Here is a 21,186-nt window from a genome sequence, read left to right on the forward strand (position 1 = left end):
CTCCATTTCTAAGCCAAAGAGCCGGTGTTATCCGTAGACTCCTCCAAGGTCATGTGGGATGACTGCATGGAGCGGTGTTACCTTCCTGCCGGAGCAGTACCTATTGATGCACTCACATTTGCATGTTTTTGAACTTCTGGGTTGGCAGAAGCTGGGGATAACAGTGGGGGCTCTCTCCACTCTGCCAATTCAAACTTGCGGCCTTTCGGTCCAGAAGTTCAGCAGCTCAGCGCTTTAACACGCTGCGCCATCAGGGGATATTATTTCCTAAAGGTTGTGAATATACAATATTTCTGATTGTGGTTTTTTTTGTCTGTTGGAGGCAAGTATGAATGCTGCAATTAGGAAAAATGATTAGGATCTAATGGCCTTGCAGCTTTAAAGCCTGGCTGTTTCCTCCCCGAGTAAATTTTTTGTTGGGAGGTGTTAGCTGGCCCTGATTGTTTCCTGTCTGGAATTCCCTTGTTTTCAGAATGGTGTTCTTTGCGATATTTTATGTTGCTTCTACTGTCTGTGGCCCTGAGAAAACAGAGGATTTGCCAGACTTTGATGATGGGAATATTTTGTTGGGAGGTGTTAGCTGGCCCTGATTGTTTCCTGTGGGGAATTCCCCTGTTTTCAGAGTGTTGTTCTTTATTTAGTGTTCTGATTTTAGAGATTGTATTGCTCTGTTTTATTATACCACAGTAATTTTTATCTATTCTGATTTTAGTGTTTTTGAATACTTGGAACCAGATTGTATTCATTTTCACGGTTGACCACAACACAATAATAATAATAATAGTAATGATAGTAATAATAATGACTTTGGTAATACACAGTGCTTCACTCCCTTCTCACCTTCCTTTCTTGAAGAATCCTTTCTTGGAAGGTGTTAACTGGCCCTAATTGCTTCCTTTGTGGAATTTCCAATTTTCCTGCTTTCAGACTGTTGGTCTTTATTTACTGTCATAGTTTTAGAGATTATATTGTTCTGCATTATTCTATCCAAGTAATTATTTCATATTAAAGTAGAATCTCACTTATCCAACATTCACTTATACAATGTTCAGGATTATCCAACGCAGTCTGCCTTTTCATAAGCAATGTTTTTGTAGTCAGTGTTTTAATTTCATTGTGATATTTTAGTGGTAAATTTGTAAATACAGTACAGTAGAGTCTCACTTATCCAACATAAATGGGCCGGCAGAATGTTGGATAAGTGAATATGTTGGATAATAAGGAGGCATTAAGGAAAAGCCTATTAAACATCAAATTAGGTTATGATTTTACAAATGAAGCACCAAAACATCATGTTAGACAACAAATTTGGTAGAAAAAGTAGTTCAATACGCAGTAATGCTATGTAGTAATTACTGTATTTATGAATTTAGCACCAAAGTATCACGATATATTGAAAACATTGACTACAAAAATGCGTTGGATAATCCAGAACATTGGATAAGTGAGACTCTACTGTAATTACAACATAGCATTACTGAGTATGGAACTACCTTTTCTGTCAAATTTGTTGTATAATATGATGTTTTGATGCTTAATTTGTATAACAATTACCTAATTTGATGTTTAATTGGCTTTTCCTAAATCCCTTCTTATTATCCAACATATTCACTTATCCTGCCGGCCTCTTTATGTTGGATAAGCGAGACTCTACTGCATATTGATAATCTTATATTATCTGCTTAGAACTGGATTATATGAGGCCCCTTCTTCACAGCTGTATAAAATGCACACTGAAGTGGATTATATGACAGTGTGGACTCAAGATAATCCAGTGCAAAGCAGATAATATAAGATTATAAATGGGTTATATAGCTGTGTGGAAGGACCTTGAGTCTACACTGCCATATAATCCGGTGAAAATTAGATAATCTGTGGAAGAGGCCTAAATCTACCTGTCCCCTAACTGAACCCTGGCTGTCCTTGGCTGAATTGGTTGCTAGGAGATGAAGTGGGCAGAGATTAGCGCTCTAAACTGGCAGCCATTGGACAAAAACAATTATTGCTCTCCCTCTAATTAGGACTTTATTTTTCTTTTCTTTTTGTTGTATCTTACTGGAGCCGTGGATGGGTTGTGTTGTCAAATTTCGAGGTAGGGCGGCCTGTATTTTTGTTGTTTTGTGGGTTGCCTTGATGCCATCACTCATTTATATATATAGATATTTTATATGTAATATTGCTAAAAATATTACAATATATTGATATAGTACAATATAGTAATTTATTGCCAGTATTGTACTATGCTAATATAATACTGTATGTAAATTTAATTTGTAAGCCGCTCTGAGTCCCCTTCGGGGTTTTTTTTTCCGTGTCAGGAGCAACCGGAGTTGCTTCTGGAGTGAGAGAATTGGCCGTCTGCAAGGACGTTACCCAGGGGACGCCCGGATGTTTTGATATTTTATCATCCTTGTGGGAGGCTTCTCTCATGTCCCCGCATGGAGCTGGAGCTGATAGAGGGAGCTCATCCGCACTCTCCCCGGGTGGGATTCGAACCTGGCAGCCTTCAGGTCAGCAACCCAACCTTCAAGTTACGAGGCTTTTATCCCCTTGGCCACCGGGGGCTCCTATCCCTTTGGGGTGAGAAGGGCGGGATATAAATGTAGTAAATAAATAAAAATAATAACAGAACCCGAAAACTATAGAAATTATTGGTTTCTTGGTTTTTACAAACTACTATAACTACAATAATATCTGTAACTATTATAACTATAGCAAATGCAATCACAATTACAACTGTAACTATACCTGTAACTACTGCAACTAACTGTAACTACTATAACTACAACTACTACAACTATAATCTGGATTCAAGATCACAGCGTAAATCAGGCCACAGAAACCTTTCAAACGGAATGAAATATAGAAGTATTAAGAAAGAGTTAGAACCATTAAAATCGTGAAAAATCTATTAAAATACATAAACACCAGCAAGGCTCACTAGCATGCACACAAAATGAAAATTCCCTTTCTCTGTTTACCTGATAACCGCGGGAGCAGTGACGCCCATCTTGGAGGCCAAACGCTGGATCGCCTCTCGCTCCATTTCTTCCCCTGTCTGCACACAGAAAAAAAAAATCCGACTCAATTCCCGCGCTGAGAACGTCGCGACACTCTCATTGGCTACTCAAGGGTCCAGCCACGCCCCTTCCGAACGTTCGCGCTCTCCTCGGCGGCGTTCCATCCCTATAGCCACGCCCTATAGCCTTCCCTTTCACAACGTCCGTGACGTCACTCCTCTTCTTCTAAGAAGGGGGAAAAATGGGTAAGGAAAGTCTCTCAGCTGTCAAGGAGGAATTCAGCCTCCCATTGACTGGGAAGAATGCCCGTTTCGAAAAAATCTCCAATGGCGGTCTAGATCTTCCTGATTTTTATCCGAGGCGGAAAGAGGTAAGGTTGGTCCTAACGTCACATGACACGCAGCGGGAGCAAATTGAGCAAGCAGAGAGGGGAGGAGGAAGCAAATCCAAGATTTCATTGGCTTGTGGGAACGCCCATCTCGAACAGCAACCAATCAAAACCGAGTATTTGAGGGTATTCCTGTTAGCAGCCAATGAGGGGCGAGAAGGAGAGGTTGAAGCCGGAGGAGGCCTTTTTTGCTGTCACATGACAGAGTGGGAGGAGCGAATTGAGCAGGCAGAGTGAGAGTGGGTCCAGTCTGAGCGACGCTGCGGGCGGAACAGAGGCTGAGGGTCGGCCATGGTGAGTCAAAGGGGCCTTCCTTGCACAGAGGGGCCTCTTGAGCGGCAGGGAGGCACGCCCGCTTCGCCTCAGGGCCTGCAGAGCCTTGGCTCCCCGGGAAGGGCTTCCAGTTGGGCCTAAGCGGCCTTGGGCCCAGCGGGACGGACTCCTGAGGAGCCCTGAAGGGACCAGGCCCTTTAGCCGTGGTTCCTGGGAAAGAGGGCACTTACAGGCACCGCCTCTTATCTCTCTGTATATAAATATGTATATAATTACATACACATGCCTATATAGTATGTTCATACATACATATACATGCACATGCATTCACAGCAAGTGTTCACACATGTATATATAAATATCTGTGCACACAGAGATGAATACATTGTATATACGTATTTGCACATATGCACACACCTAAACACATGCGTACAGGTTAGGCGTCTCAGCTCTCGAATTGCGAAATGCTCAGAAATTGCCCACATGGGTGGCTAACGTCATGACACCTTTGCTTTCTGTTGCACAAGGTTTGTATCACACACAAAATTGCAAAATTATTGTGTATAAATTATCATTTAGCTATGCGTGTAAGGGGTTCCATAAAGCATGTAATAATAATAATAATTAATAAGTTTATTTGTATCCCGCCTCCATCTCCCCGAAGGGAACTCGTGGCGGCTCACAGAAATATCAGATACAAAAACAATTACAATACATCAACAAAAAATAACATGCGCCAATAGTAGCATTTACACATTAACCAAAAAATTAAAAAAAACACTTATTAAAAACATACAATTAAAAACAGTGGGGCCGTAATATAGTAATATATTAATTTCGTATTTAAGCTTGGATCCCATCCATAAAATATCTTGTTATGTATGGATATGCAAATATAGCTATTCCAGAATTTTAAAAAACAAAATCTAAAACACTTCTGACCTCAAGGATTTCAAGAGAAGAGATGCTCAACATGTGCCAACAATGCCTGGAGGGTTGAAATTCCCTTCTGTAGCCAGCTCTAGAGGTAGCATGTAGTAACCTTGGCCAATATGGGAAAGGCTAATGTTCCTAGTGACTGGAAATTCCAGGATTCCATAGGATGCAGCTGACAGTTGAAGTAGAATAATAATGTTTTAATTAGGTAACACGAAAGGGATCCTGCATCTGCTTATATATTTAAAAAATGAGGCATACTTTCAAATGGGTAACCTTTCCAATGCTGGAAACAAAATTTCACCTCTCCATATTTTACTGTTGCAAATAAAAAAGGCAAATAAAAAAGATTGAGAAAACAAGGGATAGGGGAACATGTGGAAAGACTTTAAGCTCCATTCACTTCTGGTATTCAGGATTTGGGGTTTCAGATTCCTAATTCTAAATGTATAGCTTTTCCATCAGGTTCCAGTTGGTACCATAGTTCTCGAGTTCCAATACTAAAACAAAACCAAAGTTGATTTTCATCTCTAGTTTACAGGAATACATAAAAATACAGCTTTAAATATGTTAGGCAATTTTTCTATGAATTTGTTATTAAATACTTTTTTTCTGGCTGTTAATCTGGAGCACCTTGGAGTTATTTTATTAAAAGGAGAAATATGGCCCAATGCTCAACTGACTGAGGTGATGTTGGTGTTTGGAGTCCAGCACATCTTGAGAGTATCAGGTTAGGGAAGACTTTCATAAATAAAATATATTGTAATACAGTACTTCAAGAACTTCTGTTTATTAATAGTTTCTGAAATAGGAAACTGTAGGAACATTGCTAAAATACAGTCAGCCTTATATGCTTGCAGTTTTATCTTTTGCGAATTTGATTGTTCATGGATGTGATCAAGTGTGTTCCTTCTTTGAATCTCTAGGTGCTCCAGCACAACTCTCTGATCAACTTCTGCTGGACCTAGAGGTTCCTAGAGATGTGTTCCCTAAGGGAAGATTTTTTTAAAATTGTGGTTTCTCCATTTTTGTGGGAGTCCTGTGCTCTTAATCCGAAGGTTTATTAATGGTGCTGCAATTCTCCATGACATTAATGAGAGCTTAATGGAACTGCAGCACTCTTGTTTTAATACATACTTATGTGCTCCTCCTTGCAACTTTATTTTCCTGTTCCCATGTCTCAAAATACTTTGTGGGTGGATTGTGGATCCTCCTTTTGAAACTCTTGAAATTACAGTGATTGAGTACTTGGTGCACCAGTTTTCTGACGAGGAAATGGCAGAGAGGCATAATAGCATGAACTCTGAGGATGACTTTGGTGGTTATGGTGGGAAACCTGGCCTAGATATTAACATGAAACAATACGAATATAATATATTTGAGGCTTCCACTGAAAAGAGATTCATATGTCTGGATAATTCAAAAAGACTTTCACCTGATAATTTTGAGTGGTCCTTGAGGTGGCATCCATTGGATTGTAATAATATCCAGCAAACAGTTTCTCCGCACTGAGTTTTGCAGGCCTTCCTTTATGTGGTTCTGATGTTGTTGAACTCCAGTTTCCAACCACCAATTGTGAGGGTCTGATGGATGCATGTAACTGTTTATCAACATCTGGGACAAGGAAGGTTCCCCACTTCTGACAATTGAGTGTGGTCAGATTGTACTTCTCACTTCTGCAGTCCCAGGACAACAAGCAGATTTCTTTCTAGTATGGTTGGAAGGGAAGTGGGTTTTCTACATTTCTGATGGATGAGGCCCATCTGGAATTCCCTTGTAGGACATCTTTAGGAGGTGAGGATACTTTAGTCCTCTGATGCTGTCGCTCATGATCTTTAGTCCTCTGGGTGAAGTGAAATTGTGCTTTCTTCCTATATCTGCAGTCCTAGCTCTTACTGATGTTCACACCTGATTTCCAGAGATTTAAGTCAGCTGACTAGGATTGAAGAGAGCCTTAGTCCATCATAATCTGGAGTGCTACATCATTCCCATCTCTGATTTAATTCCAATAGCTTGTCCCAATTTGAATAGGAACCATTGAATTAGTGGAAATTCAGTCAGTCAACATTTAGCTAAGTTTTATTGATTTAATGAGTCAGACACTTAGGTCCTACAGAATTTTGCTTTCTGGTAACTAAGGGCAGAACCCCATGTTGTCCATTGGTCTTGGGCAGTCATGATACAACCAGAAAAGATATAAGCATTTCTTCTTCCCATGATCCATAATTAAGTGATGGCATTTGCTGCCACTAGATGTGGCAGTGGCAGTTAAGCTGCAATGGCTTTAGAAGGGGGATTATTAGATAAATACATAGATGAGGAAGAGAAATCAAGCAGAAGCCAATTAACCAGACTGATTATCTGAAAGCAGTATATTTACTGGGTTTTGTCTTTGAATAAGCCACTAATGATCTCTAAATACGAATTCTAAATATACCTCCTGAACAAAAAAGCCCAGAATTCAATAGAATGGTATTACAGTAATTACAGTAGACTCATACAGCAATAATTATGGCGCATGAAAGAGGCCTTTGCATTCAGACCTTTCTTGAATGAGTTTTTTGGAGATATCTGTTTAATTTTTGGAGGGAAGAGAGATGCTGAACTAGGTGGAATTTAGGCAAAAACTGCTCTTTATGTAGTTGTTGATGATGATGATGGTGATGACACGTTCTCTTTCCCAACCTCTTCTTCTAGCCTACAACTCAGCAGTCACCTCAAGATGAGCAAGAGAAGCTCCTGGATGAAGCCATTCAGGCTGTCAAAGTCCAGTCTTTCCAAATGAAGCGATGTTTGGTAAGGCTTTTGTCATCATTCAGTGGACAAAAAGCTTTTGTAAAGTTTAATTTGCTTTTAAGATTTAATGCAACCTTGAAATGAGCCAGTCATATGTTGGGGCTGATTAAGGCATATATGTTCTTAAACCTTGAGTTCTTAAAGGGGAAAGGATTGCAATGTCTTTGTGGAAGGCATTGCACATTCTCTCCTCCCTTTCTCATTCCCCATTGAGGGGTCCTTACATTTCTCCCATGGAAATCAGTAAAGACCCCTTTTAGCATGAATGGACAGAAGTTAGATCAGTTCTCTTCTCTGTAAGATCAACACAGATTTCTGACTCAAGTATTTTTAAAACCTGTGGAATAATAGAAAACAGTGGGCGTAAATTGAGGGAACATTTCCAAGGAGACATACATGCATATGGCATTGATAGTTACCATATTGAATCATCCTGGAAATAGATGACTAGTAAGAACGTGTTTATGGACTCATCCTCTGTGCTAAGACATCAAGAGACAGTGTCGTGAAGTGGTCAGTGATCTTGGGCCAATTACTCTTTGTGCCAGTTTGCCCTACTTCACCAGGCTGTAGGCAGGATAAAGTATATGTAAGTGCTGGTGCAAAAAGCATACCTCTGCTTACAAAGTTGATGTGTTCTAAGCATTACATCTTCATCAGAAAAGGGAAAAATAGCATGGAAAGTATAAGGATAGGTTCCTACAACTCATAAAACAAGATCAGTTCAGCATGTTTTAGCATACTTTTTATCCACCCCTGACAATATGTAAATGTGAAATGAAACAGCTGAGTCAAGTCTTGTGCAAGGAATAAATATTGAACCATCTAGAGACCATTTGAAAACTTTTGCCAAAATACTTCCAGAGATCATTGTGCCGTCGCGCCTGGGGCTGTAAACTCTTAGTGAAAGAGGCATGGACGTGACATCTTTCCCCAGGGGATTGCTTCTTGCCCTCCTTTAGGGAAACTGGAACTCCCAAGGACCAAAACACTGTAGTTAACTCAAAAACTGGGTTTATTCTTCACAAAGGGGGTAAAAGAAAATATACATTACAGTCTTTGATTGTTTAAGTCCATGAAGCTTGTCCAGATCCCTCTTTCTCTGGCTGTGAATGCCGGAGCAAACTCAGCCTCAGTCCAATGACCTATATCTGAAGACAAGAGTCTTCCTCTGTTGCCAAAGGACTGATGTGAAGGCGCTTGAGACTCCTCAACGTTGTTCAGGTTGGCCCTGAACATGAAGTGTGAGTCCCAAGGGTAAGAACCTCAGAATTGGTGCTGAGAGGTAACTTTTGAAGGGCTTTCAGAGCCAAGCCTCTCTTTCACGTCCATCCGATAGAGTGGAATGAAAAGGAGGAAACACAGTCCTACTCCAGGAAGAGGTGGAGCCAAACAGTTTTGCTGAGTGAGCAATGTAACAGGTACAAACAACATTGATTGACAGATATAAATAACCAATCCAACTACATTTACAGGGTAAGGGCAAAATCAGGCATGATACAACAATTCAAATCTTGAAACTTATAGTTTGACATATAAATGGCACCACTCGCGCCGTCACACTCCCGGCCTAGATTTCCGGACTTTCGGAAATCTAAACAAAATGGAGTTAAATACCTTTAACTCTAATAACTTTAAGACTGTATGTCTTCTGAAAATAACATAACCATGTCGCTAATAGGCCTGTCAAACAAAGAAACCTTTTCGTTAGAGACTACCTTAACCTGGGCCTTGTGCACTCTATTGTTAGAGCTAGGATATAATTTTGACACAATACCCTTAGCCCATTGGGATCTAGGAGCATCTTGGTTTAAGTAACACCAAATCCCCAACCTTTACGTTGGCACCTAACAATCCAAAACCCATAGTTTCTTAGGGCAGACTCAGTAAATGACCTTCCTTGGTGTTTGACCTTTGCGTGGAAATGCTGTGTCAACAGCAGAGCTATGTGGCTATGGTGTGGCAAAATAACAGGATTTTTAACACAGGATCTAATCTTTGCTCTCTTTAGTCTACCTCCAACCCTAAGGAGACCCTCATTGTCCAGGAAGGGGTTCAAGTCCTTTAAACAACTATTTTTGGGCAAGGATGCTTTTCTTTCTAGACAAGCTATTTCTTCTAAAAAACACTGTCTTTGAGTGGATCTCAGGATGACTGTTGAGGCTTTCGAAAGATCTTGGGGCTGAATTGCACCACTGTTTTTTGTAGTGATGTAATGTATGAGCCTGGCAATGGCTGCCTGAAGTCTAGTCCATTTTGAAAATCTTTCAAGCTTGGCTGGATTTAAACCTTGCCTTGATAAGTCTTGGCCATCGATGGTAGATTCGCAGGACTGAATTTCTGGCAACTCAGTGTCTTTGAGCATGGAAATGCTTTCTGGAAAGGAAGGATTTTGAAGACATTTGGGTCCAGTGATCCAGGATGACTTGGACAACTTTGCGGCTGATGTTCCTCGGGATGTCACATCTGCCGGATTTTCTGAAGTGGATATGTAATGCCACTGCTCTTCTCCCTCCGCACACACGCTGGCTGGTTCAGCGTAGTTGCTTCTGAAGAGGTCTTCCACAAACTGGGTGATCTGGGTCTTTACCTTCGGATCCTTTAGCATCCTTCTTCTTAAGGACAGGAGACGATGAAGGGCAACATCTCTGTTGTTGGGTAGAGATGGTTTTTCCGGCTTGAAAGGTAAAGGTGCTGTCCAATTATCTTCAGAGACTTGAGTGACTTGGTTGTTCATCATCTCAAGGAACTTCTGATCATTTTTAGAGAAGGCTGTTTGCTCATCTCTCTCTGTGACTTCGATGATGGAAGAGTAATCGGGCATTACTCCCTGGCAGCAAACTGAGATGTGGCTGGCACATCCTTGCATTAGTGAAGGCCTTTTAGTGACAGGCTGGAACATCTTGTTCAGGCAGACTGGGCCTAACACCGTCCATCCTAAAGGCAACTGCTGGGCCATGGGTGATCCCTTAGGACCTTCAATCTGGTTGCTAACACGGAACAGTGTGGGACAATCTGCACCAATAAGCATGACGATGTCTGTTTCCAAGTCCAAAGCTGGAATTAGATCTTGAATACCTTTGAGATGAGGATGGGCTTGTACCACCTCCTTCGTGGCTATCTGTTCTTTGTTCCTGGGAATCAGGCTGCATTCTATAAGGTCAGGAAGATCGTACCTGACCTTTTGTCCAACAGGCGAGATTTTGAACTTTGTTGCAACTCTGCCATTCATCTTATTCTTTCCGGAACAAGTGGATATGGTGTAATCTATTGTCTCGGTATGAAGGTTGAACATGTCGAAGAACTCTGGGGTTGCAAGAGATGCGTCACTTTGGGCATCCAAGGCGACATAGACCCTTTTCTTATTCCACGGCTGCTTGTCTGGATACACCTCTGCCAGGCAGATTGGGTGGCAAATTCTGGGCTTGTGGCTATTTTGACAAAGCTTGGTGCAGGCAACCGCAGGAGCCTTGAGGGCTACCTGAGGTTCTGTAGGCTTTTGGTCTTCTTTGGTTTCTTCTTTGGTAGGAGAATTTGACTTTGCTTTGAATTGAGGGGAATCGAAATTGTGCATTGCAGAGCAATGCTTGATGCTGTTGCAGTGTTGGCATTTAACCTTTTCTTTGCAGTCTTTGGAGAAGTGAATAGTGGCGCCGCAGCATCTAAAGCACACCTTGGCCTTTTGAACTATTTGGAGTCGTTCTTTGTAAGGCTTCTTTGCGAACTCTCTGCATTCAGCTAGGCTGTGTGGCCTTTGATGAATGGGACAGGATATGGTGTTGTTGCTGACTGGTTGAGCAGAAGTTGCAGGAGTTGCGTCTGTCATCTTGACACTCAGGTTCCTTCTAAGATCTTTGCCCTGGGCTTTGTCTTCTTTGGAGGTCTTTTCAGGCTTTAGGTCTTGGTACAAAGCGAGAAGACCTGTTTGAGGGTCATTCCTCTCACGGGCTGCTCTAGTGACGAAATCCACCAAAAAGGTGAAGGGCGGGTATACATTTGCATTCTCCTCTTTGTACTTGAACACCTGTTTCCCCCAAGCTTCTCGAAGAGGAAAAGGAAGTTTGCAGAGAATGGCACTCTGTGATGTGTGCTGGTCCAGACATGCTAAACCTGGCAGCTCTGGATTTCCTTTGGCTGAAGCTAGCTCTAGTAAAAGATCACTAAAGTCCCAAAGCTGTTTGCAATCTTTCATCTTCAGTGATGGGAACCTGTTGAGTCGATCCATGAGGGATGCTTCTATCTCAGTGCTCGCACCGAAGCGCTGGTCCAAGCGAGACCATGCTGTGGACAAAGCTCTTTGGGGGTCTGCTACATGAGCAGCATAAAGTCTTTTTACTTGCTCGGCTGAGCTGGGTCCAAGCCACGCCATAAGAAGGGACAGTTCTTCATCCGCTTCTAGCTTGAAATCTCGAATGGCCCTCATGAAGGTGATTTTCCACAGAAGGTAGTCATCCGGTCGGTCAGTGAATTTCTGGACGCCTTTGTCTCTGATGTCTCATCTTGGATTTCTCAAGAGGGAACCCAATTGAGACTCCAGTGTGTAAGGGTACATCTGAGGAGTGTGATGTGGCCCGACGAAGTCAATGTTCTTCGGTTGAACACATCTTGTCGCAATGGTAGGCGATGCTGGGTTCAGCAGATTGCTGGCAGGCAGCACCTCTGAAGCCTTCATCTTCAGCGATGGGAGAATTGACTTGGTATGCAGGGATGAATGTGGTGGTTCACTCCCGGCCATGCCTTGCCAATCTGAATGGACATCTGGATGTTGTTGAAAGACGTCATCCTTTCGTTCCCAAGTAGACAGGTGGTATCTCTGAGGCCTAAGTGCAGGAATGGACTCTGACAGAGATGGCACTCTCCCGGCCGTGCTTTGCTGTACTTCTGAGGAATGGGCTGGCCTTGAAGTTGCGAACACTGGAACAGGTGAGCGATCTTCAAGGTGGCAAAAGGAGATATGACTCTGCACTACAGGTGATTCCAGTTGCAGATGTGCTGAAACCTTTGCTGTAGGCTCTTGTGTTGGCAGGAAACTAAGGTTTTCTTGGGTTAGTTCCTGTGATAGAGCTTTGGCTAGAATGTTAGCTCTGACTATCTTTTGTGCTGTGTCTCTTTTTACTTGAAGCAGATCTAGATCCCGTTGCAGTTCATCTTGCTTGGCTTCAGCCATTGCAAGCTCTATTTCTCTCTGGGCCCTGGCCTGTGCTAGGTCAGCTTCTTGCTGGGCCCTAGCCTGAGCTAGAAGCAGTTTCTGCTTGGCTTTAGCCTGTTGAAGGAGGAGTTCCTCTTCATTGAAGGCAAAGTCTTGCCTAGCCATTTCTGCAGACGCCTCTGCTTCTAAAACCTCTTTTCTAATTTTCAAACGGACAGCCTCTCTGTTATAGTGGGCTGCTTTGGAAGAAGTACTGATTAATGAATGTGTGGATTGGGAGGAACTGCTATGCCTAGATGAATGCTTGGATTTAAGGCTAGCATCATTAGATGGAATCTTGAGCAGACTGGATCTAAGGCTTACACATGGGGAGCCTTGAACCCTTTCTTCTGCACCTTTGAATAAGGAACTGGGCTCTGGTTCAATTAGAACTGCGCTGTAGCGCCTCCTCTCTTCTTGTAGGCTGAAAGAAATTTCCTTAGCCCTATCTAAAGACTCTGGAGTGTTAATTTTGTTCAGTACATAGATTATTTCTTCTGCAATAGCACTCCCATTATTGAAGGCCTTTACAAATTCTTGCCTGAGAATTTCCTTTTCCTTTGGGCAAAGGGATGCCCTTATTGCATCAGCTATGGTCGGCAGGTTTTGCCAAGCTCTGTTAAACCTCTGCCTAAGCTTGCCTTCCTTCTGCAAAAGGCAGAGCATTGTTTTCTCTGTGGGGTGCCTTTCTCTGACTGGGCGGGGAGATTTGACCCTTGTTTGCAAAATCTCATTGCTATGACTTGACATTCTGTGAAATTCAAAAGGAAACTTATCCCAAGTTTCAAACAGTACAAAATACAATACTATATAACTATACAATTAAAGGCACACAAAAGGGCAATGCAATATTTTAAACAAGACAATTAAAACAGCTGCTTAACTGGGAAGTTAAGTCTGGGCTTTCATAAACTTGCAGCAGGCTTTGAAGAAATGGCAGGAACTGCAGAAGGTTGGAAATTTATTGCTTTGCAAACTGAGTTCTGGAAGAGGCTTGGTTGAGCTGTAAAGGCTGGCTTCTGGAGAAATGTATCTGCTTTGCAAAAAGCTTGATCTTGTGCAGTTGAAGAGCTGAATGTAGCAATTAGCTGGCTAGCTTGGGAACAGAAAAGGCGGGAGCTTAGCAAATGTTTCAATTTTGCAAAGGCTAGGCTTCTAGCAAAATGTATCCACTTTGCAGAAGGCTTGAACTTGCTGCAGCTACAAGAGCTGGATGTATCAATTTGCTGGTGGCTTGAGATGCAAAAAGAGCGGGAAAGCTTGCAAAGTCTCAATTTTGCAAAGGCTAGGCTTCTAGCAAAATGTATCCACTTTGCAAAAGGCTTGTGGCTTGCTGCAGCTACAAGAGCTGGATGTATCAATTTGCTGCTTGAGATGCAAAAAAAGGCGGGAAACCAAGCAAATGTCTCAATTTTGCAAAGGCTAGGCTTCTAGCAAATGTATCTACTTTGCAAAAGGCTTGAACTTGCTGCAGCTACAAGAGCTGAATGTAGCAATTTGCTGGTGGCTTGAGATGCAAAAAGAGCGGGAAAGCTTGCAAATGTCTCAATTTTGTGAAGGCTGGGCTTCCCTCTGGAGGCAAAGGCAGGCTTCTTTTGACTTCTTTATCTTTAGGAGACTATGGGCTTGGCAAATTTAAGGCCCTTTCACTCCTTCTTTTCCCTTCTTAGCACTTCTGGAAGGCTTCTTTCAGCAGTTCTGGAAAAGAAGGCTTCTCTCTCAGTACTCTCAGCACTGCTGGAAAAGAAGGCTTCTCTCAGCACTGCTGGAAAAGAAGGCTTCTCTCAGCACTGTGCCGTCGCGCCTGGGGCTGTAAACTCTTAGTGAAAGAGGCATGGACGTGACATCTTTCCCCAGGGGATTGCTTCTTGCCCTCCTTTAGGGAAACTGGAACTCCCAAGGACCAAAACACTGTAGTTAACTCAAAAACTGGGTTTATTCTTCACAAAGGGGGTAAAAGAAAATATACATTACAGTCTTTGATTGTTTAAGTCCATGAAGCTTGTCCAGATCCCTCTTTCTCTGGCTGTGAATGCCGGAGCAAACTCAGCCTCAGTCCAATGACCTATATCTGAAGACAAGAGTCTTCCTCTGTTGCCAAAGGACTGATGTGAAGGCGCTTGAGACTCCTCAACGTTGTTCAGGTTGGCCCTGAACATGAAGTGTGAGTCCCAAGGGTAAGAACCTCAGAATTGGTGCTGAGAGGTAACTTTTGAAGGGCTTTCAGAGCCAAGCCTCTCTTTCACGTCCATCCGATAGAGTGGAATGAAAAGGAGGAAACACAGTCCTACTCCAGGAAGAGGTGGAGCCAAACAGTTTTGCTGAGTGAGCAATGTAACAGGTACAAACAACATTGATTGACAGATATAAATAACCAATCCAACTACATTTACAGGGTAAGGGCAAAATCAGGCATGATACAACAATTCAAATCTTGAAACTTATAGTTTGACATATAAATGGCACCACTCGCGCCGTCACAATCATTTTTCCCAGTCTCCACTTTTCTCATTTCTATTTTGTTGGTCAAACTTAAAGATCTATGGATTTGTTTTTAACATGCTGTGGGTAGCTAGTGAAAGAGGCATATCTTCTTTCCCCCTTTCTCTCTGTTTTACCATTTATGTGTCTGAAATGAAAATTCATGGAGTCAGCTGCTATTTATCTTGCCTGTTCTCTACAGTAGGATCAGCTAGAGTACAATTGTATTCTTTCCCCCTTACGGGCTTTATAGCATTGTTTATTTCAGACATGCTATTACAACATTATGCCAAAAGTCTGTATTTGCTAGCCTTTCTTACCATCCTGTATATGGCAATGGTGTTAAAAAGATCCATCTAGGCAGAAGAGGGGGAGATTAAATAGACTTTGTAAAAATGAGTTTCTTTATCAAAACCTCTATTATCAGAAGTATGCCTGAAACTGTTTTCAACTCAGTGGATGAAAAACAGAATATTTATTATATGGATAAATTGTTGCAAAACTCAGTCGGTAATGCTATACTTAATGTGTTTCGTTAGGACAAAAACAAACTTATGGATGCTTTGAAACATGCCTCGAATATGCTTGGTGAGCTGCGGACCTCCATGCTGTCTCCAAAGAGCTACTATGAACTCTGTATCCTCTTGAACTTGTCCCACCTGTTGTTTTGTGATCCTAGTTCCCTGATGCTGACTCCCCAGGGTTAAAGGTTGAGATGGAACTTAAATTACATGGACCTTTTGGATGATGCAATACTGTTGTTTGCCTCTGGTATATGTACCACTCGAGGGCATGAGAGGAAAAGGAAAGAATGAGGATTGAGGTGGGATCTTGTAAGAACTTTATCCTCTATAGCTTGTGGATTGTTTTGTGAGAATCTCTAGGGTAGATGTAGAGAATTATAACTTCCACAGTCCCTTAATTTTGATGTCCCTGGGTGTGACTGATTGAAACCATAGGCTAACACCTCCTGAGGGCTGAATATACTCCATCCCTGATCTGATCCAAGAATTCGGCCATAATGTTGGTATTAAGGAGATAGAAGAACCCTTTTGTAGCAGGATTGGGAGAGATTAGATCTGTTATTTCTTTTTGGTAAGATTAGCAAGGATCCCCCCCCCCCCCCCCCCCCGTATTTTTTAAGCACAGCAGCAGGAACATCATCTGTCATATGTGAGATGAGTAAACACAATCTGTGTTTAAATGTTGAGTGAAGTAAATACATCTAGGCTTTTGATGTTACACGTGGAAACGTGACAAATTATTCACTACCTTTTTGGTGGCAACAATGAAAAAGTAAACTCCAAATATATATTTTTAAGGTACCCAAGCCATGGAGGAGATATTGAATGTAGGAAGTATAGGAAACATTCTTGCATTTATATGGGCAGGTGAGGATTCTTCTGGAATTCTAATTCTCAATTTGTTTTCTGCCCTGGATGCTGCTGATGTAGATCATAATCCAAAATTGGGGCTTGCATGGAAAACCTGCCCTTTGTACCTTCTTTCAATTGACATCTGTCAGCGAGCCTTCTTTCTGCGTTTATCCATCTCCCTCTTGCCTTGCTATCTCTTCTTGCAGGCTTAATCCCTTTTTATGTTAGCTACATTCCCTTGCCGCTTTAGTTTCTGAGTTTTCCAAGCTATTGATTTCTTCTTCGTGTTGTGGAGCGATAACATTCACATGCAGCACATCTAGGCTGCATCAGTCTCACTCCTTAATGGAAAGAAAAAGATATGGCTATCTCTGATGAGCTGCATTACCTGGAGGTGTACCTGACGGATGAATTTGCCAAGGGAAGGAAAGTAGCTGATCTTTACGAACTGGTCCAGTATGCCGGAAACATCATCCCACGACTGTAAGTCAGTTTCCATCTAGAATTAAGTGTTTATTTTTGTGACTACTTCAGGGGTGGAAATTATGCAGTTACCAAAGCCATCATTTCTAATTGTCAAAAATGGTGCTGGTGTGACTCACACAGAATCATGCACTGCCATAAGTGGCTTTCTGGCTCTCAGTGTCTGTCCAACTTTTGCTAGTTTCCTGCAGAAACATTAATTTTTCATGTCACTTTAGAAAAGAGATATTCCCCATTCCTTTAAAAACAGTTTGTTTTGTTTAGAAGGTTTGGTTGGAGAGTTGGTAATAAGCTTTAGTTAGATGACTGGGTGAGAGTAATGTTTTACCTCTTGGAATATTAACAAGTGAAATGGAAAAAATTTAAAATGATCTTGACTATGTCTTATGTTAACTGTTTATGTCTTAGCCTCAGCAGTTGTTTATGCTACATAGCCATAGCAATCTAATCTCATTTCATAATGTGGAACTTCACACAATATGAAATGTTGTTCAACTCAATATGAAATGTTGTTCAACTCAGCTGTTCATGACAGTGTAATCAGCTATTCTAGCAAAAAGTTATAAAGTACTGTAGCAAACAGATCCCGTGATTCTGTAGGATTCAGCAATGGCAGTTGAAATGGCATCAAGCTGTTATACCTGTGTACTGCAGATAGATTTTTAGTGCTTCCCACTGCAAAGAATGAGTATTCATGGACTGCTTTCTTCCAGGACTTAGGGTTTTCTTTTACAATCTCTGCTCTGATCTATAGCAACTTCAATACAGATTTGTATTTGAGTATACAATGGGCTAACTCCAGTATACAATTCCACTTAGAGTGGATTCATTGAATTAATTGTTGTATGGTAATTCAGCACTTAGGTGAATCCCATTAATTGAATAGATTTAGTCAGGTTGAGACTAGAGATGGGATTTAGCCCTGAGGATGGCTTATGGACAGCCGGAGTTAGATGACTCCATTCCTGACACTCCTATTGATAAGTTTTCCTTCTTAGCCATTTTGCCTATAGCATTTGCAGCCTACCGGACATTAGAAACTCAAATTTATTTTCTTGTTTGTTTTGAATTGACTGATTCTGCTTGTATCTCTCTTCCCAGCTATTTACTCATAACTGTGGGGGTTGTTTACGTGAAGTCATTCCCGCAGTCCAGGAAAGACATCTTAAAAGACTTGGTAGAAATGTGTCGCGGTGTCCAGCATCCTCTGAGAGGCCTGTTTCTTCGCAACTACCTCCTTCAGTGCACAAGAAATATTTTGCCAGATGATGGAGAACAGACAGAGTAAGTGGGAGCGTTGTGGGGATAAAGTATAGTGTTCCCAAATGAAATGCATTTGTTAGACATTGGAGTGAAATTGCCTTGTCTCTGTGCATAGTCAGGAGGCATAAAATGGTCAGTGGGTATGGTCAGTGGCTGCAAATATAACTTGGGGAGAGCCTGGTCTTCATTTCTGTCAGGATGAGGAAGAATACCTTTAATAATATGGGTGTTTGTATGTCACTTTGTCTCTAGAAGCCGTAACTCATCAGAACATAGTGGGGGGTTTTGTCCAGATTACAATGCTTATTTTGGATCATGCAGGAAACTCATAAATTATCAGAAAATTGTTGTTGACACTGTTTATAGTGGAGTTTCTGGGTTTCCAAGTTGAAAAAGTTATTTGGTCAGAGTTCCCTGTTTTCTCTTCTAGACAGAAGAAGATATGGGCTTGAGGAAAGAAATGCTAGCTGAATTTGCCAGGAATATTGTTTGGTGGAAAAAAGGATCATGAACGGTTTCCCTCAATTTAGGATAGCCCCCCAGTAAAAAGCTTCTAAGCAAGGAAGCTGTTACATAACAGAAGTTCTACAGCTATTTAACACATTATTGTGAGGAATAAAATAATTTAACTCACTAGAGTTAAAATGTAAAATGTAGTTTTAACTGTATTTATTGTATTTTACATTTACACCCACACACTATTTTTTTTAAATTTTGCATTGCTTTGTTTTCAATTTTGATTAGAATGTGTAGTTGTTAGCCGCCTTGATTCCCAGTGGAGAGAAAGGCAGGATGTACATAAAGTTGATGATGATGATGATGATGATGACGTACCATGTGTTGGTGGTATGTACAGAAAATGTTTTGGAGATCTATCTATTTTGTTTTAAGTGCAATAAATGAGAATGAGTTACATTGTGTACAGAGTTGTATCTTCCCTTCTGGAAAGAAGGCAGCTACTTCATAGGTTTGAAAGAGATTGGAGGAAAGTTTGACCCTACAGCTTTCTTCCTAATCTGCCACCAGCCTCTGAACAGGCTCAATTCACAGCAGAAGACAAATCCTGTTAGAGTTTCTTCAAGCTTCAAAGCTTAGTCCAAAGAGAACAAGCATTTTTTCCATGGCCCATAGAATTAGCTGTTGTATGTGACAATGAGCAAGATCCATGCCCTCAAAAATAACCCTCCTGTGTCCTTTCTGTGCATTAAGAGGTCTGTGTTTAATTTTCTTGGCCTACAGTGAAGAAATGACTGGGGATATCAGTGATTCCATGGACTTTGTGCTGCTGAACTTTGCTGAGATGAATAAGCTCTGGGTGCGAATGCAGCATCAGGGCCACAGCCGCGACAGGGAGAAGCGGGAGCGCGAAAGGCAGGAACTGAGGATTTTGGTGGGCACCAACCTGGTCCGCCTGAGTCAGCTGGAAGGCGTCAACGTGGAGAGATACAAGCAGGTGAGATGGAAGGAAGCTGAGAATGCCATGAGGAGAATGCCATGAGGAGAATGCCATGAGGAGAATCCATGGCCACAAAATTGTGAACAGATGAGGCTTCAAAGTTTAGAAGGGAGGAGAAAATAATACAAAGCTCTCTTTCCTATTCTCAGATTGTTTTGCCCGGCATATTGGAACAAGTTGTGAACTGCAGGGATGCTTTGGCTCAAGAATATCTCATGGAATGTATTATACAGGTGAGCTGTGGTGAAGGCATGTGTAACCTGCAATGGTGGTATGGCACATCTTTTAATGTCTCACTTTCTTTGGGCTCCCCACTTTGAATGGCTTTGATAGCGAGAGGGTTCAGGTATTATTATGCAGAAACATGTCAGCTCATGCTTACAGTTTAGTTTATAATACCCGATCTTCTTTATCTTACAATATTACTATCCATGATCCTCTGAAATTTTATTCCCAGCATTAGGGGTAGGAAAGAAGTTCTGAGAAATTCAACCCACTGCACATTAACTGGGACCCAGAATTAGTCTGCATTGAGAGAGGAGGGAAACAAATTAGCATTAAAAGCCTTTCAGGCACGTTTTCAGAACCAAGTAATTATTTATTTGGCGACCTTACTCAAAAGATGTGGGTAATGTAACATTCTGAGTAATTACAAGCCACAAAATAATTTCTTTCCCAATAGGAAACCTTTGTGTGAGCTGTAATTTCTCCTTAGAGCAAAAGTGAGTCATCCTGTATGTTTTGTCCTACAGCCCTAGCATAGTTAATGGTAAGGGATTATGGGCATTGCAGCACAAACTATCTGGAGGGCAACAATTCTCTTTAGAGCAGAGATGGGGAGTTCGTAGTGCTTGAGGTGATGTAGGATTGAAACTCCCATCAGCCCTTAGCACTGCTGGTAACTTGGGATTGCAGTCCAAATTTTAATCTTGGAAAAGGCGCAGTTTTTACTTTGCATTCCTCTTCCTAACAAATTAGTTGGCAATAGTGATAGTAGTTGAAAGGAGGAGCAATGTGAGAAATGGTAGTAGATGAGAAAAACCTTTGTTCAAAATTTTGTTGGTAGCCTGACTCTCTGTGATGTTCGATTCATAACTGCTGTGTTGTGTTCCTCACATAATCTCTGTGTTGGGTGAACCTATCTCCTGACTGACTTTTCTGCCATCTCCAGGTTTTCCCAGATGAATTCCACCTCCAGACCTTGAATCCTTTTCTACGCGCATGTGCAGAATTACACCAAAATGTGAATGTGAAAAATATCATCATTGCATTAATCGATAGGTGCGTGCAGAAGAACTGAATCTTCCAAACATAATCCTTTTCTTATTCCCTCTTCATGACTTCCCCCATGTCTTCTGTTATTGTTGGCGTAAAACCCACTCTTCTAACTGTCACATTCCACAATTGTGTTGTTTCCAGTTGCAGCATTGGATTGCAACTCTTAGCAGTCCTAATAAGCATAGCCAGCAATAGGAATGCTGGAAGTTGCAGTCCAACAGCAACTAATGCAGTCCCTACCTTATGAA

The 21,186-nt window shown here is 41.6% G+C and overlaps 2 protein-coding genes across 6 annotated transcripts in view; one reads left to right on the top strand and one right to left on the bottom strand.

Moving 5' to 3' along the window:
• orc6 (origin recognition complex subunit 6) overlaps nucleotides 1-3,402 on the bottom strand; it is an 83,560-nt gene extending 80,158 nt beyond the window's left edge. For 3 of the 5 annotated variants that reach the window (XR_010000576.1, XR_010000575.1, XM_062961735.1), the window contains exon 1: nucleotides 2,982-3,402. Coding sequence is in view for 3 of the 5 variants with exons in the window: in XM_062961735.1 (XP_062817805.1) it covers nucleotides 2,982-3,046 (65 nt within the window). In the remaining 2 variants the exon portion in view is untranslated. The remainder of the gene's footprint in view (nucleotides 1-2,981) is intronic. The other 2 variants (XM_008113912.3, XM_003222932.4) reach the window with 2 other exon arrangements.
• Nucleotides 3,403-3,556: 154 nt separating this feature from the next.
• vps35 (VPS35 retromer complex component) overlaps nucleotides 3,557-21,186 on the top strand; it is a 35,129-nt gene continuing 17,499 nt past the window's right edge. Inside the window, exons 1-8 of the mRNA XM_008113914.3 lie at nucleotides 3,557-3,702; nucleotides 7,315-7,413; nucleotides 15,622-15,718; nucleotides 16,818-16,941; nucleotides 18,043-18,225; nucleotides 19,444-19,657; nucleotides 19,810-19,893; nucleotides 20,832-20,941. Of these exons, the coding sequence (XP_008112121.1) occupies nucleotides 3,700-3,702; nucleotides 7,315-7,413; nucleotides 15,622-15,718; nucleotides 16,818-16,941; nucleotides 18,043-18,225; nucleotides 19,444-19,657; nucleotides 19,810-19,893; nucleotides 20,832-20,941 (914 nt within the window). The 5' untranslated portion in view covers nucleotides 3,557-3,699. The remainder of the gene's footprint in view (nucleotides 3,703-7,314; nucleotides 7,414-15,621; nucleotides 15,719-16,817; nucleotides 16,942-18,042; nucleotides 18,226-19,443; nucleotides 19,658-19,809; nucleotides 19,894-20,831; nucleotides 20,942-21,186) is intronic.

The sequence above is a fragment of the Anolis carolinensis genome, unplaced genomic scaffold (assembly GCF_035594765.1).
Source record: "Anolis carolinensis isolate JA03-04 unplaced genomic scaffold, rAnoCar3.1.pri scaffold_9, whole genome shotgun sequence".
NCBI lineage: Eukaryota > Metazoa > Chordata > Lepidosauria > Squamata > Dactyloidae > Anolis > Anolis carolinensis.